General features: G+C 35.8%; 1 protein-coding gene across 2 annotated transcripts in view; it reads left to right on the top strand.

Moving 5' to 3' along the window:
• LOC127833219 (uncharacterized) overlaps nt 1–13,359 on the top strand; it is a 1,273,891-nt gene that overhangs the window by 32,579 nt on the left and 1,227,953 nt on the right. The window contains exons 16-25 of one of the 2 annotated variants that reach the window (XM_052358376.1): nt 764–829; nt 1,086–1,173; nt 3,451–3,863; nt 4,451–4,592; nt 5,789–6,260; nt 6,795–6,915; nt 7,525–7,609; nt 9,162–9,231; nt 10,407–10,517; nt 12,090–12,245. In XM_052358376.1, coding sequence (XP_052214336.1) covers nt 764–829; nt 1,086–1,173; nt 3,451–3,863; nt 4,451–4,592; nt 5,789–6,260; nt 6,795–6,915; nt 7,525–7,609; nt 9,162–9,231; nt 10,407–10,517; nt 12,090–12,245 — 1,724 coding nt within the window. Of the gene's footprint in view, nt 1–763; nt 830–1,085; nt 1,174–3,450; nt 3,864–4,450; nt 4,593–5,788; nt 6,261–6,794; nt 6,916–7,524; nt 7,610–9,161; nt 9,232–10,406; nt 10,518–12,089; nt 12,350–13,359 lie in introns of both variants that reach the window. The other variant, XM_052358377.1, reaches the window with a different exon arrangement.

Genomic DNA, 13,359 nt, shown 5'->3' with positions numbered 1-13,359 from the left:
GACTTTGACATTTTGAACACTTGCAAATATTTACCTGAGTTTTAGTGTGTGAGTCGGTCTACAAAACTGACAGATCAAGCATGAGTTTCGTTCCTGTCCATTTATATTGGACAAAGTTATTGGCCTTGGAATGAGATTTGTTTTCTAAAACAGTTTTCTGCACTTTTTTCCTAAACGCTTGAAGAGGTTTGCTTGATTTTGGTGTGTGAGTCTATCTACTTGTCGTACAGATCAAGTTTAAGTTGTGTTCCGTTCCTTTTATTTTTATGCTCCCGGATGGAATGATCGGGGGTATATTGTTTTTGGCCTCTCTTTCTTTCTGTCTGTCATTGCGTCATTCTGTCATTCTGTCCCAAAACTTAAACCTTACAGTTAAGTTTTGCAATAACTTTTGAAATATTGAACATAGCAACTTGATATTTGGCATGCATGTGTATCCCATGGAGCCGCACAGTTTGAGTGGTGAAAGGTCAAGGTCATCCTTCAAGGTCAAAGGTCAACAACAAAAAAGCGGCGCATTAGGGGGCATTGTGCTTCTGACAAACACATCTCTTGTTGATAAAAGTTATGGGCCGTGGACTTATTTTTATTTTCTTAAGTGGAGTTTTCGGACAAATTCTAAAGAGGGCATATGTGCCATTTGGACACATATCTTGTTTTTTACTGAAATAAAATAAGGGTTTGCACCTATAACAGTAAACCTTAGTGTGTGTTTAATTTTGAAAAAAAGGCATCATGTAATAGATTCTCTTTGGTTATACAGGTTGATGGAATACAGAAATGAAAATTCAGAACTTAAGCGGTCGAAACAGAGGTTAGAATCTACCAGGTTAGTTCACAGTTTGGTTGATATCATAGAAAAACAATGCAGCACTTTTATCTGTATGTGTCTATTATCAACCTAATGATATGGCAATAATTCTATGATATATTGTGGCCACATATAGTAATAGTATGTTCTATATCTTAAATGATATCAGTTATAACTCATTCTGCTTTGAATATTCATTGACTACATTTTTCTCGTATTAATATGGCACATCAAACATAACTTTAGTGTAATAATCGATGGTGTGTTATTTTAGACTGGAGATTTTGACCAAACTTCAGTATGCGATGCAGAGCCAGTGGAATGAGGCTCTATCTCTACTGTCAGCTACACCTCAGAGGAGGGTATGCAATCTGTTGAAGACATTTCTTGAATAATATTTCTTCCAGTGCCCATATCAGGGCTTTTCTCACAAATTTGAGATATGATTTGTACATGTTGAATTGGAAATTTCAGCATCTCTTTACTTTAAATAGGAAAAATGCATTATCATTTGATTGATAACATTTACATGTTTCGTGTCTACACTTAACAGCTCTTTTTCCTAACATCTGAAAGTCAAACCATTATTTCAGGAATTAAAGAACTGGTTTTGGGAAGAAAAGATAATTTTTTGCCATTTGAAATATGACTGAATAATCGCTATAAAATAAGCCAAATAAAGCAATCCATGTCTTGAACTCAAATTATGCGGAGTCCATAAACCATATACACGAAGTACCTTGTCAATAGTTCGTAATTTCAGTTACGTTGTCAAAATTTTACAATCATTCAAGTTCATTTAAAGGTCACCCTGTCTTATTTTCTGTTAAATGACGGACAATTGATTTCACACTGTGTCATAATACCATTGTATATTTAGTCTGAGTATTTACAGTCTCAATGCCTTCAAGCCAGCCTTATCAAAGATCATCAATGCCTTCAAGCCAGCCTTATCAAACATCATCTGGCTTTTTTTGGCTTTCAACTGAATCTTATCATAATTTTTTTTAAATCTTAACCCTTTGCATGCTGGGAAATTTCTCTTCTGCTAAAATGTCGTCTGCTGAATTTCTAAATTAAGCATTTTCTTCGATTTTTTTTCAAAGAATACTATCAGAATAGCAAACAGTTTGGATCCTGATGAGACGCCACGTTCTGTGGCGTCTCATCTGGATCCAAACTGTTTGCAAAGGCCTTCAAAATCCGGTTCCAGCACTCAAAGGGATAAACAGTTATAGTCATTTTTTTTCCTGAAATTAAAAACATAATTGTATTACGTCAGATGCTAAGAAAATTAATACAATAAAGTAATAAAAGGAATTATGCTTACCATTATTCATGTATAACGCTCGGGTGAAGTACATCTACGTCACATCATGTCTTACTCTGCATTTAGTATAAGGTATTCTTCTGTGACCAATAAGTCAAACCTTGCATAGCTCTACCCTTGAATATTCTTTGGTCCAAAATGTTTTGTACTTTCAATCTCTACTTCATGCCAAACACTTGGATGGAGGGAGGGGGGCATTTGAGTCTTATACTGAAATCTGATATTATTCAGAAATGCTGAAAAAAATAATTGTTTGTTGGTATGTTTGCTTTATTTTTATGCCTCTGAAGGAGGGCATATAGTGATTGCACTGTCTGTCTGTCTGTCTGTCTGTCTGTCCGTCACACTTTTGCGTTTAGGTTTCGAAAAATGCTCATAACTTCTATGTCGCTTCAGATGTAACATTCATATTTGGTATGCATGTGTATATGGACTTTCCATACAAACACAAATTTTGACCTTGACCTTGAACTTAGGGTCCGGGTTTAGGTTTCGAAAAATGCGTTTAGGTTTCAAAAAATGCTCATAATTTCTATCAAAGCATTTAACGGGGGCATATGTCATCATATGGAGACAGTTTTTGTTAACCAGATTTTTTGAAGGAAAAAACTGGTTATTACATTGGCGAATGCAGGCGGGATGGGGGTGCGGAACAAGCTTGTCCACTCTCTAATTCAAACAGTTTTCATCCGACCTTTACGAAACTTGGTCAGAAGTTGTATCTAGACAATATCTAGGTCAAGTTGGAATATGGGTCATGCCGGGTTAAAAACTAGGTCAGGGGGTCACTAAGTGCGTTTTAAACATTAAGCATGTTGTCCGCTCTTTAATTCAATTAGTTTCATCCGATCTTTACGAAACTTGGTCAGAAGTTGTATCTAGACAATATCTAGGTCAAGTTCGAATATGGGTTATGCCGGGTTAAAAACTAGGTCACGGGGTCACTTAGTTCATTTTAAACATTGAGCATGTTGTCCACTCTCTAATTCAAATAGTTTTCATCTGATCTTTATGAAACTTGGTCAGAAGTTGTATCTAGACAATATCTAGGTCAAGTTCGAAAATGGGTCATGCCGGGTCAGAAACAAGGTCACGGGGTCGAAAAACAGATTGATTTTGAAACAAGGGGGATAATTGTGATGAACAGTCAGTAGCAATGCACATTTTGACTTGCAGTTGTCTCCCTTTATTAGACTTTTTAGTAGCAATACACATTTTGAGTTGCAGTAGTCTCCCTTTATCAGAATTTTTTTTTTGAAAACCTGGTTTTGTGACAATTGTGTCACTTGTTTTATTTTAATCCCACCAGACCACACAGAGCCGTACAGATGATGCAGATGACACAAATTCATCTATTTTGACCACCTCTACAAGCATCCCAGCTGTGAACTTCTCCCTTCTCACTCCTAGACCACAGCCAGCCAATCAGGCATTAGAATCTCACCATTCAACCAATCAAAAGGAGCCACACACTCCCCCAAGGCAGCAGCATACCAATCAAAGCCATGCACACAGTCTGACCAATCAGATGTCTCCTACCATGTCATCAGCCATTCACCTCAGTCCTGTGCTGGGGAAATCAACCAATCAGGACCATGGTTCCATACTGAGTCCTGGCAGGGAAAGTTATGTTTCCCACTCAACAGAGAAGGATAGGGATGATGCAAACATCGAAACGGCTGCACTGTCACATTTGAAACAATTTCAAGATTATCTAAACAGGTATTTGCCATTTAACCATACTGGAGAATTTCCTTCATTTCTTTATGCAAATGCATTTGAAAAGTTACTGAGAGGATTAATCTTGACCTATCATATCTTTAGCTAACCTAGCACTTATCTACATGTTTGTTTAGCGTAATAGTGTTATTTCTGCTTAAATCTTTTATATCAGATAAAGTATGATCATGCTCCTCTTAAGTTTATTTTTTCTCAATCTTTAAAAGACATGTATTGTGAAAGACAAATGACCTCATGAAAGGCATGAAGACAATTTGTAAACACTTCAGTTCTCAATGTATTCAAACTTGCTTGGTATACATTTATAAATGGTTAGCAGCAATGTATATCAAATAGCAATACAATAAATTCTGTTGTATAAATGATTGGATATTAATTAAATACTGCACTGTTTGCAAATGGTAATTTAATGGCCGTGAATCACACCATTTAGAGTCAACAAGAAGCCATGTAACTGATAATAGTTCAACAACATTGTAGAGTAATATGAAAATTATGTTAGTACATGAACATAAATTCATGCCCATCACCCCACATTAGATCTTACATTCCTGTAACTTTTTGTTCAGTTTCACAAAGACCCCTGAGTGGATATCTAGCATCAACAGTCAAGCTGAGATGCATGGTGGGGGCTCTGTCACTAGCACCCCTAGATTGCCATCACCACCCGAGATAGCTGCACTGCTGTCCACTCATCTGCATAATATACAGGTAGACAACTACTGGGATTCATTTACTTTAAGCTGAATCTTAAAAATTGCTATATTTAAAACAAGAAATATCTTTTTTAAAAAGATATACGGCGTTGATTGTGGTTGGAGTTTATGAAAGGTAAAGAGTTCAATGAATGAGATCAAGGATAGCGAATGTCTTTTTCTGTGCAGTTCTTAGCTGCATCACACACAGTACGGGATGTTACGTGGAGTTTTTTGCGGCTTATTTTACATTATTACATATTGCTGGTCATAAACCTATAGATACAAAACAGAAAACCAAAAGAATAATGGAAGTGAAATTAAAACATATGAGTCAACCGGCCACACACAAGTATTCGTACATATTTTAAATATTTATAGGCGCATTTTTCTAACAAACCTGTTTTAGTGGTTTGTCGGGCATTGCTATTTGATTCGATTATTAACAGTATCGAGAATCATCGCGCTCATGCTTAATACATTAGTCAATATGGTGGAATAATTCTTGTTAAATTAATTAAAAATAATATTTATCATGGTATTGTTGAAAACACATTAAGAATCTATTATTGCCATACCATAATTGTATCGCTGGATATCTTCATTTAACATCTTTCTGGTCTAAAGAAAATTCCAGTTCACCTAGTTCATGCTATAGCGTCTTTATTATATAACGATTATTTTACTGGCCGCGAACTCCGGTCAGCACATAAGGTAGTCGTGAAGATGCAGCTATGACCTGTATATAAACTCTGACATTCACACACACTCACCGCAAACTGACAAAGGTGTAGAATCTACCAACAAATTGTATTGATGTGAAGAGTTAAGTGTAAAACTGTTCTATCTATCATGCCTTTTCATAAGAGATAAAATTGTTTCATGCTGAACACGCAGTAAAACAGTGTTAGAAAGACGCGGCCATGTTTCCAATGTTCTGGTGGTATTCTCAAATCAGCCAATGGACTAAATGAAGTGTATTCATTTGTGGGTAGCCGCGGGCATTTTTATGAATGCAACCTAAAGGTCACCTAAGGTCAAAAGTGACGTTAAACAGCTACGCCGAAAAAATCAATTAAATTTTGTAACATAATCTAGTGGATTTATTGTAAGTGAATTCCACCCAAAATACTGCCATCAATTGGGAATATGAAGCATTAAAGTTTGTTTTGTTTCTCAGTGTCTTAACTTCTTATTTGTTTTTATCACCAGCATATGGCACACCACCCAGCAGTCCAAAGCCAATCAGGCCAGGCCTTTCATCCAGTGAAGTCTTCAGTAGCCAATCAAATGCAAGGTGCAAGACTCTTCAACCAACCATCACACTCATTACGATCAGCCTCCCAACCAAACTCTCTATTAACCAATCAGAGAGAGCTTGACCTTTCTCAGCAACATTCTAGTCTTCCTGCTAGTCTCAACTTCCAGCCAATCTCATCCACCAGATTTCCTGTCAATCAGACAGAAACTCCACCCCCAAGGATGAAACCATCCAATCAGATTGAACTTTCTCATTCAAATTTGAATCAAACTGACATCACTGTGTACAGCGACTTAGTCAATCAGACTGCAGCTTCAATGCCTGGGATGTTGTGGGATGGATCTAACAGAGCAGTGCCAATACGTCCACCTCAGCAGTGTGACGACGCTTATGCAAATGAGGATAATCAGTCCATCATTTCAGGTACCCTATCTGTTTGAACAGAAACAAGTATTTGTCATGTACAGTTTACTTATTATATCATTAACCAGCTGCATGATTTGTTAGGGGAATTTGTAAGCTTATTCTCACAACATCGGTATTTTGTAGAACTGCATGTTATAAAACTAACTGTTGAATAATCTTTATTGTGACTAATGATTTTTTTAGCATACCCTTGTTCTTTAAATATGAATGGATTGTTTGTTTCCAAGAATTATTGAGAAAAATTGGCCATTTGCAGAGGCCCATTAGCCAATGGCTCCTAAAATTTATCATAGGCCACCAAGATTATTAGAGGAAACTTATAAGTCATCTATGCAAAGGATATCAAAAAAAAAAGGGCCTTTATTTGTAACCATATGGTGAAACATGGTTTGTGAGCAAGGTTCACATTCATCATATGTACTAATGTACAAGAGGTATTGAAAAGAAAGAATGAGCAACTGCGGCAAAAATGTATGTTGCTAACTCTGCTGCAAACCTGACATACAAGCAAGCGTACATTGTTGTTTTCAGGGGTTTCAGTGGGTGTGGCCAGAGGCTACTTCCAGGGCGGTCAGAGTTTCTCCCCGCCCACCAGGCAACACAGAGACAGTGAGAACAATTCAGTGGACGACCTGACCCATCAGTCATACAGGTAGGCTTACCTGGGGAACGCACCGTGAGACTGCAGAGTTTCTAACCTAGCTTCAGCAAAAAACATTGAGCAATGAATAAGAAAAGTGGTGGCTTTTGAGCGTTTATTTTTAATTGGTTTAAAGTACCAGATTAAGTCTCAGATTTAACATATGAATGTTCGTTGTGATTGGGGAGATATGAACATTGAGTAATGTTGGTTTAAGTTTTCGTACAGTTTATTGTTTGATGAAGTTTTTTATTGAAAAATATAATGAAATTAAGGTTTAAATAAAACTATTTTCTTGAGTGTTATTGAGTTTGTTTTAATATATTATATAAACTTTAATTTCTGGAAACAATGGCATTTTAAAATTAATTATGGCTTTTTGCCAATATATGAAGAGGACCCTTTACGTAATTATAAAAGTATTTTCCATTTAGAGCACTGTTTTGACTGTATTATTATAACAAAACACCTGTTCTTCAGATGTTTTCCTAATATTTAAAAGCTGTTGGTTCATTTGTCAGTATATTTGTTGAAATGCAAATTCCTTTTCACAAAAACATGTTTGTTTGAATGATTGATGATGACCGTTGGATACGGCTAATTATGCCTCTTGTTTTGTAGACTCAATGAGGACTACAGTGATCTGTCCGAGCGAGTCCAGAGGCACGAGTCTCACCAGAATGAGCTCCAACATTACATACAGCTGGTAGGACATTAACCAAAAATTGAGCCTCGGAAACAGGGGCATAATACATGTGCGTAAAATGTCGTCTCAGATTAGCCTGTGCTGTCCACAGATGCTAATCAAGGACAACACTTTCCACTTCTATGGAATTTTTAACCAGGTTTTCCGAAGGAAAAAACTGGTTATTAGATTGGCGAATGCGGGCGGGCGGGCTGGCTGGCGGGCTGGCTGGCTGGCGGGCTGGCGGAATAAGCTTGTCCGGGCCATAACTATGTCGTTCATTGTCAGATTTTAAAATCATTTGGCGCATTTGTTCACCATCATTGGACGGTGTGTCGCGCGAAATAATTACGTCGATATCTCCAAGTTCAAGGTCACACTTTGAGTTCAAAGGTAAAAAATGGCCATAAATGAGCTTGTCCGAGCCATAACTATGTCGTTCATCGTCAGATTTTTAAATCATTTGGCACATTTGTTCACCATCATTGGACGGTGTGTCGCGCGAAATAATTACGTCGATATCTCCAAGGTCAAGGTCACACTTTGAGTTCAAAGGTCAAAAATGGCCATAAATGAGCTTGTCCTGGCCATAACTATGTCATTCATGACATAATCATTTGGCACATTTGTTCACCATCATGGGACGGTGTGTCCCACGAAAGAATCACGTCAATATCTCCAATGTCAAGGTCGCCACGACTAAAAATAGATTTAAAAAAAAAAAAAAAACTTACAAAGGGGGTTAATTTTGTTTGGTCATTTCAAAAGTTCAGTTTGAGTTTTCTCCCTTTATCAGATTTTTTTTTCACAATGAAAACCTGGTTTTGTGACAATTTTGTCCCTTGTTTGTTTATAGGAAGATTCTTTTAAACAAAAACCCAGTTTGGACAGGAAGTGTTTTCTCTGTTAGCCTGTGCGGACTTCACAGGCTAATCTGGGATGACATTTTATGAACATGCATATATATAAAGTTCAGTTTTGTCAGAACGTTGCTCAATTATCTGGACCCAATTTCTAAATAAACCTCATCAGTTGATTTTAAGATTTTTTTTTAGTTTGTTATTTTATTGAATCTTATCACTGTTTAAAGTTGATGGTGTTGTACAGTTCCATTTAAAATCAAAACTTGATTGGTTAGTCTCTGCATGTGTATAAATAAAACAATCAACAAAGTTTTTTCAAATGTCAATGGTCTCTTTTAGGCTAAAAAATATTGAATATATGTACTATTTAGAAATTATAAAAACTGGAAAGAAAAATTGTTATTAAATATACCGAATGCAAACAATATTGTTTTGAAATAATGATTTCTTTATCCCAGTTGTTCAAAGACACACAGAAGAAACGTTCAATTGTGATTTTATTTATGACAAATAACTTAAGGTGAAGTTTTTTTATTTTGATCCAGGGGTTCATAAATCACATGTTTTAGTAGCAGTATGTTAAAATTACGAAAACTGAAATATGATTTCAGGAAACGTATCTGTCTCTAATATTTTTCCGATATTTTTATTAAAACCTGATTGACAGCTAGCATGCGATTGTTTTTGACCATACAGCTGTTTGATTTTAGTTGCTGAACCGTTCTCCAAATGAAGCAAACACTTCGCAGCATACCGACTCTGTGTTGTCCCAGGACAATGGTATGTCATGCTTTGCATATGAGCCCTTCTCTTGGAAAATGAGCTTTAATTTATTTGCATTATAAAATGTTTGTCCCAGATTAGCATGTGCATTCTGCAGTCAGGGACTACTTTTTCTGCCTGAATTTTCGTAAAAGAAACACAAAACTTAATATTCCATTAAAGCTGAAGGTGTTGTCCCTGACTTGCTTGTGCAGACTGCACAGGCTAATCTGGGAAGACATTACACCCTTGCATTTAAACCTGTTTTCCGAGGGCAAGGCTTGTATCAATTTAAAAAAGGGTGCTATTCACAAATCTCTGTGAAGAAATCTTACTGAAGTTAAGTCATACTGAAGGGACAATTTCAGAACAAATGTTCTTTTAAAAATCAAGTTTGCCCTGCTTACAAAAGAAAGTTTTACTTGAAGAGAAGCAAAAATGTGTATTATTAGACTGTTAGGTTCATTTATAAATAAATGGTATTTATTTGCTGTGGGGTTATAACAATGAAGTAATTTTCTCAGTAAAGTGAGACAATGCTTGTGATAATGTGTAATTTTCTCATTTTAATGATAAAATTATTTCACTTTAAAACCAAAAGAATATACACGTTCTTTTATTTGATACTTAAAAAAAATCTTAATTTATTACTTGTCTGATGTTTTCTACCTGTATTATTGGGTGAAGACATAAACATTTCCAGCACCATGTTGGATTATTTGGAGCCCTGGATTTGAAATGTTATATGTAGCTGCTGCCTCTGACCCTACCAATAGACATAATTACTAGGGTAGGGCGGTCATGTGATTGAGCAACCTTGATCCGAGCAGAAACAAGGCATAAATTAATCTTAACAGTAAATTATAGCCTTAGACAAAGTGTTGACAGTAAATGGTCATGCTCAAAGTATGGAAACACACACACAAGATTGGTTATTTGAAAAATGCATGTTAATTATAACAATTTTTAGAATTTGTTGATAGTTAAAAAGAAATGCAATTTTATGTTCCAATATATATAATTTGTGTTATCATTATACTATAAAACGTCTCTTTAGTGACTGCATTTGATAAGTATTGACTTCCTGTGATTGCAAACATTTTTCTCTTGCCTCATTTATATTCACCTCAAATCATCTGTGATGTAGCATCTTTAAAGGATGACCTTGATGTTCTAGTGATCTATGATTACAGAGGACTTAGATTTGAATGACACCGCCCAGGCAGCCCAGCTTCAGAGGGAACTGGACCGTATCCAGGAGTTACGAACCAAGCAGGAGGTCAAACAGGGGTCAGCGGTCAAAGGTCAGTCAGTTTCGGTGGAGATGGGGTCAGCCATCAATATGGGTAATGAGGGTATGAGTGCCTCTGAGCGCAACTTGTCTTACATTTGGCAATCAATCTTTTTTTTCAAATTTTTCAATTATGATTATCTGCAATTATTATCTTCAAATGCTTCAGGGTATATTTTCAAAGTTTTGTGATGGAGTTATTGCCCTTTATTAAAAATATATATAATCTGTGCAAAAGTCGTAACAGCATCTGTGCACAACTCCTTCATTTTGTGTGCAATTTACATAAAATTTTAACCGAATAATTATCTCAAAGAGTTACAGCATTTAGTGTCATGGTTTTGGGATTTATTAATTTTAGGAGCTATTGCCCTTTGTTTAAAGTTGCATAATGCCAAGGCCATGTAATTGCAGTTACTCTTTCTTAATAGTTGTTGTCAGCACTTAGGCGACAATAAATTTATCAGTTGTTCAACAGATTTTGTCACTTAATAGTTAGAGGGAAATAAAACTAATATTTGTATTAATTAGGTCTGTAAAGATACATTCGAATTACTCGAATACGGCTGTTGACGAATCGTTTTCGTTATTTGCCACCTCCCGAACCGAATATTTGACGAATACAAACAACATGGTTTTGAGTTTTAAAGTTTTATCATCTTATCTTACCTTACAAATGAAGGTTCATACAATAAACCCCTATATTAAAATGTTCTTCTCCTTATTCTGGCGTCTTTCATATGTTTACCCACCCACTATGTTACACAGTGAGATTATCAACAAAAATGGCGGGCACCGGTTGAATATTTACGACATTGAATTGAAAAATCTTTCGATGGTTGTTTAATGTTTATTTAGGTAAATACGAGTGATTTGATGCTCAAACATACACACAAAGGATTAGCAGATGGAATTTCAAATTGACAAATACTTATAGTTTCATACTATATAATGTCATGTCAAGTTGCTAAATTGTTCTACTCAAGGATTTTATTAGTACTAATCATGTTTTCAAAACTGTGTTCAAAGTTTAAGCAGTTCTAGTCAGTGTATTGTTATTTCAAAATATTATATTTCATATTTTCAGTATGCAATTATACTCAATTAATCAAATTAACAAATACTCATAGTTTCATACTATATAATGTCATGTCAAGTTGTCAGTATTACTTTTGTTCATTGCAATTCATATTCACGAATAAATATTCGTATTCGCCACCCTGTATTCGTGATACCTATCGTATTCGTCACCTAGTGTAATCGTTACAGCCCTAGTGTTAATTATCAATGAAATCAGAGGCTTGTTTTCAGTGCAGAATAAAAATACATGTACATATTTTGTGAAAAATCTCATGTGTGTGTTTATGTAAAAATGACTCTGCAGGCCTAATAAAAAATATGTTGATTTTAATATACAATTATTAGATGTGGTTGATTCAACAAACATCATATATATTGTGGCCTGAACTTCAAAAATAATTTTACAATGTGATTATGATGCCTTAAACTAAGCCAACCTAAGACACTCTTGTCTCTTTAGTGCCAATTATGTGGTTGAGATTAAAATGTTTTTGTTTTTTTTCAGATGCCCAAACCAGCAAAATACTGAGCCCAGACCAGATTGAAGAGGTTACTAAGTTACTCAACCAGGTCAAAGGTCAAGGTCAACTACCTGACACTTCATTGCCCAGCAACCCCCAGGTGGCTGAGCTGATAAAACTGTTGTCTCAGGCCCAGCTTGGTAACCAGTCTGGTGCTAGGAAACCTGGGAGACAGCATGGTAACCATGGAAACCATCATAGGGCCATTGGGGTGCGCAGAAATGTGCACTTTAACCCTAGCAAGGTGAGTAAAAATGACACAGTGTAATAATTTAAGAAAATACTTGTTTCACATTACTAAAAAGCAACTGTTTTGTTCAGTTTTTTTTAGCTCAACTATTATATATGAAATATATATATAGTGGAGATATCCTACTCACCCCGGCATCGGCGTGAGCGTCTGCGTAAGCGTGCAAATGTTAAAAGTTTTCGTACTACCCCAAATATTTTCTTTGTCCCTTGACATATTGCTTTCATATTTTGCATACTTGTTTACCAACATGACCCCAACCTATAAACAAGAGCAGACAACTCTATCAAGCATTTTTTCATTATTATGGCCCCTTTTCCACTTAGAATATGCAGCCAATGTTAAAGTATTTGTACTACCTCATTTATTTTCATTGTCCCTTGACATATTGCTTTCATTTTTTGCATACTTATTTACCAACATCACCCCAACCTATAAACAAGAGCAGAACACTCTATCAAGCATTTTGTCATAATTATTTCCCCTTTTATAATCTATGTTAAAGTTTGCATACTACCCCAAATATTTCATATATCTTTTGACATATTGCTTTTATATGTTGCATACTTGTTAACCAACATGACCCCCAACCTATAAACAAGAGCAGACCACTGTATCAAGCATTTTTACATAATTATTTTACTTAAATTGCCATAACTTCTTTATTAATGATCACATTTTATTATTACTATAACAAATAACTCTTACCTGAATACCACAATGGATTCCACCCAAACAATACCCCACGCCCCTACCCAGAATCCCTTCCTTCCCCAACCTCCCCCCCCCAATTTTTTTTAAACATCTAATAAATTACCCCACCCACATTATACTCCCCTCTCGCCCCCCACCCCCTACCCTCCCCCCCCCCCAAAAAATATTATTTTTTTTTTAAACATCATCTTATAAATTACCACACCCCACATTATACCCCCCTCTCACCCCCCTTCCCCCCTCCATTTTTTTTCCTTTTATTATTTTTGAAAGATCATCTAATAAATGAC

The sequence above is a fragment of the Dreissena polymorpha genome, chromosome 6 (assembly GCF_020536995.1).
Source record: "Dreissena polymorpha isolate Duluth1 chromosome 6, UMN_Dpol_1.0, whole genome shotgun sequence".
NCBI classification, from domain to species: domain Eukaryota; kingdom Metazoa; phylum Mollusca; class Bivalvia; order Myida; family Dreissenidae; genus Dreissena; species Dreissena polymorpha.
The sequence above is the reverse complement of the archived record's forward strand: the minus strand, read 5'-3'. Positions and strand labels throughout refer to the sequence as shown.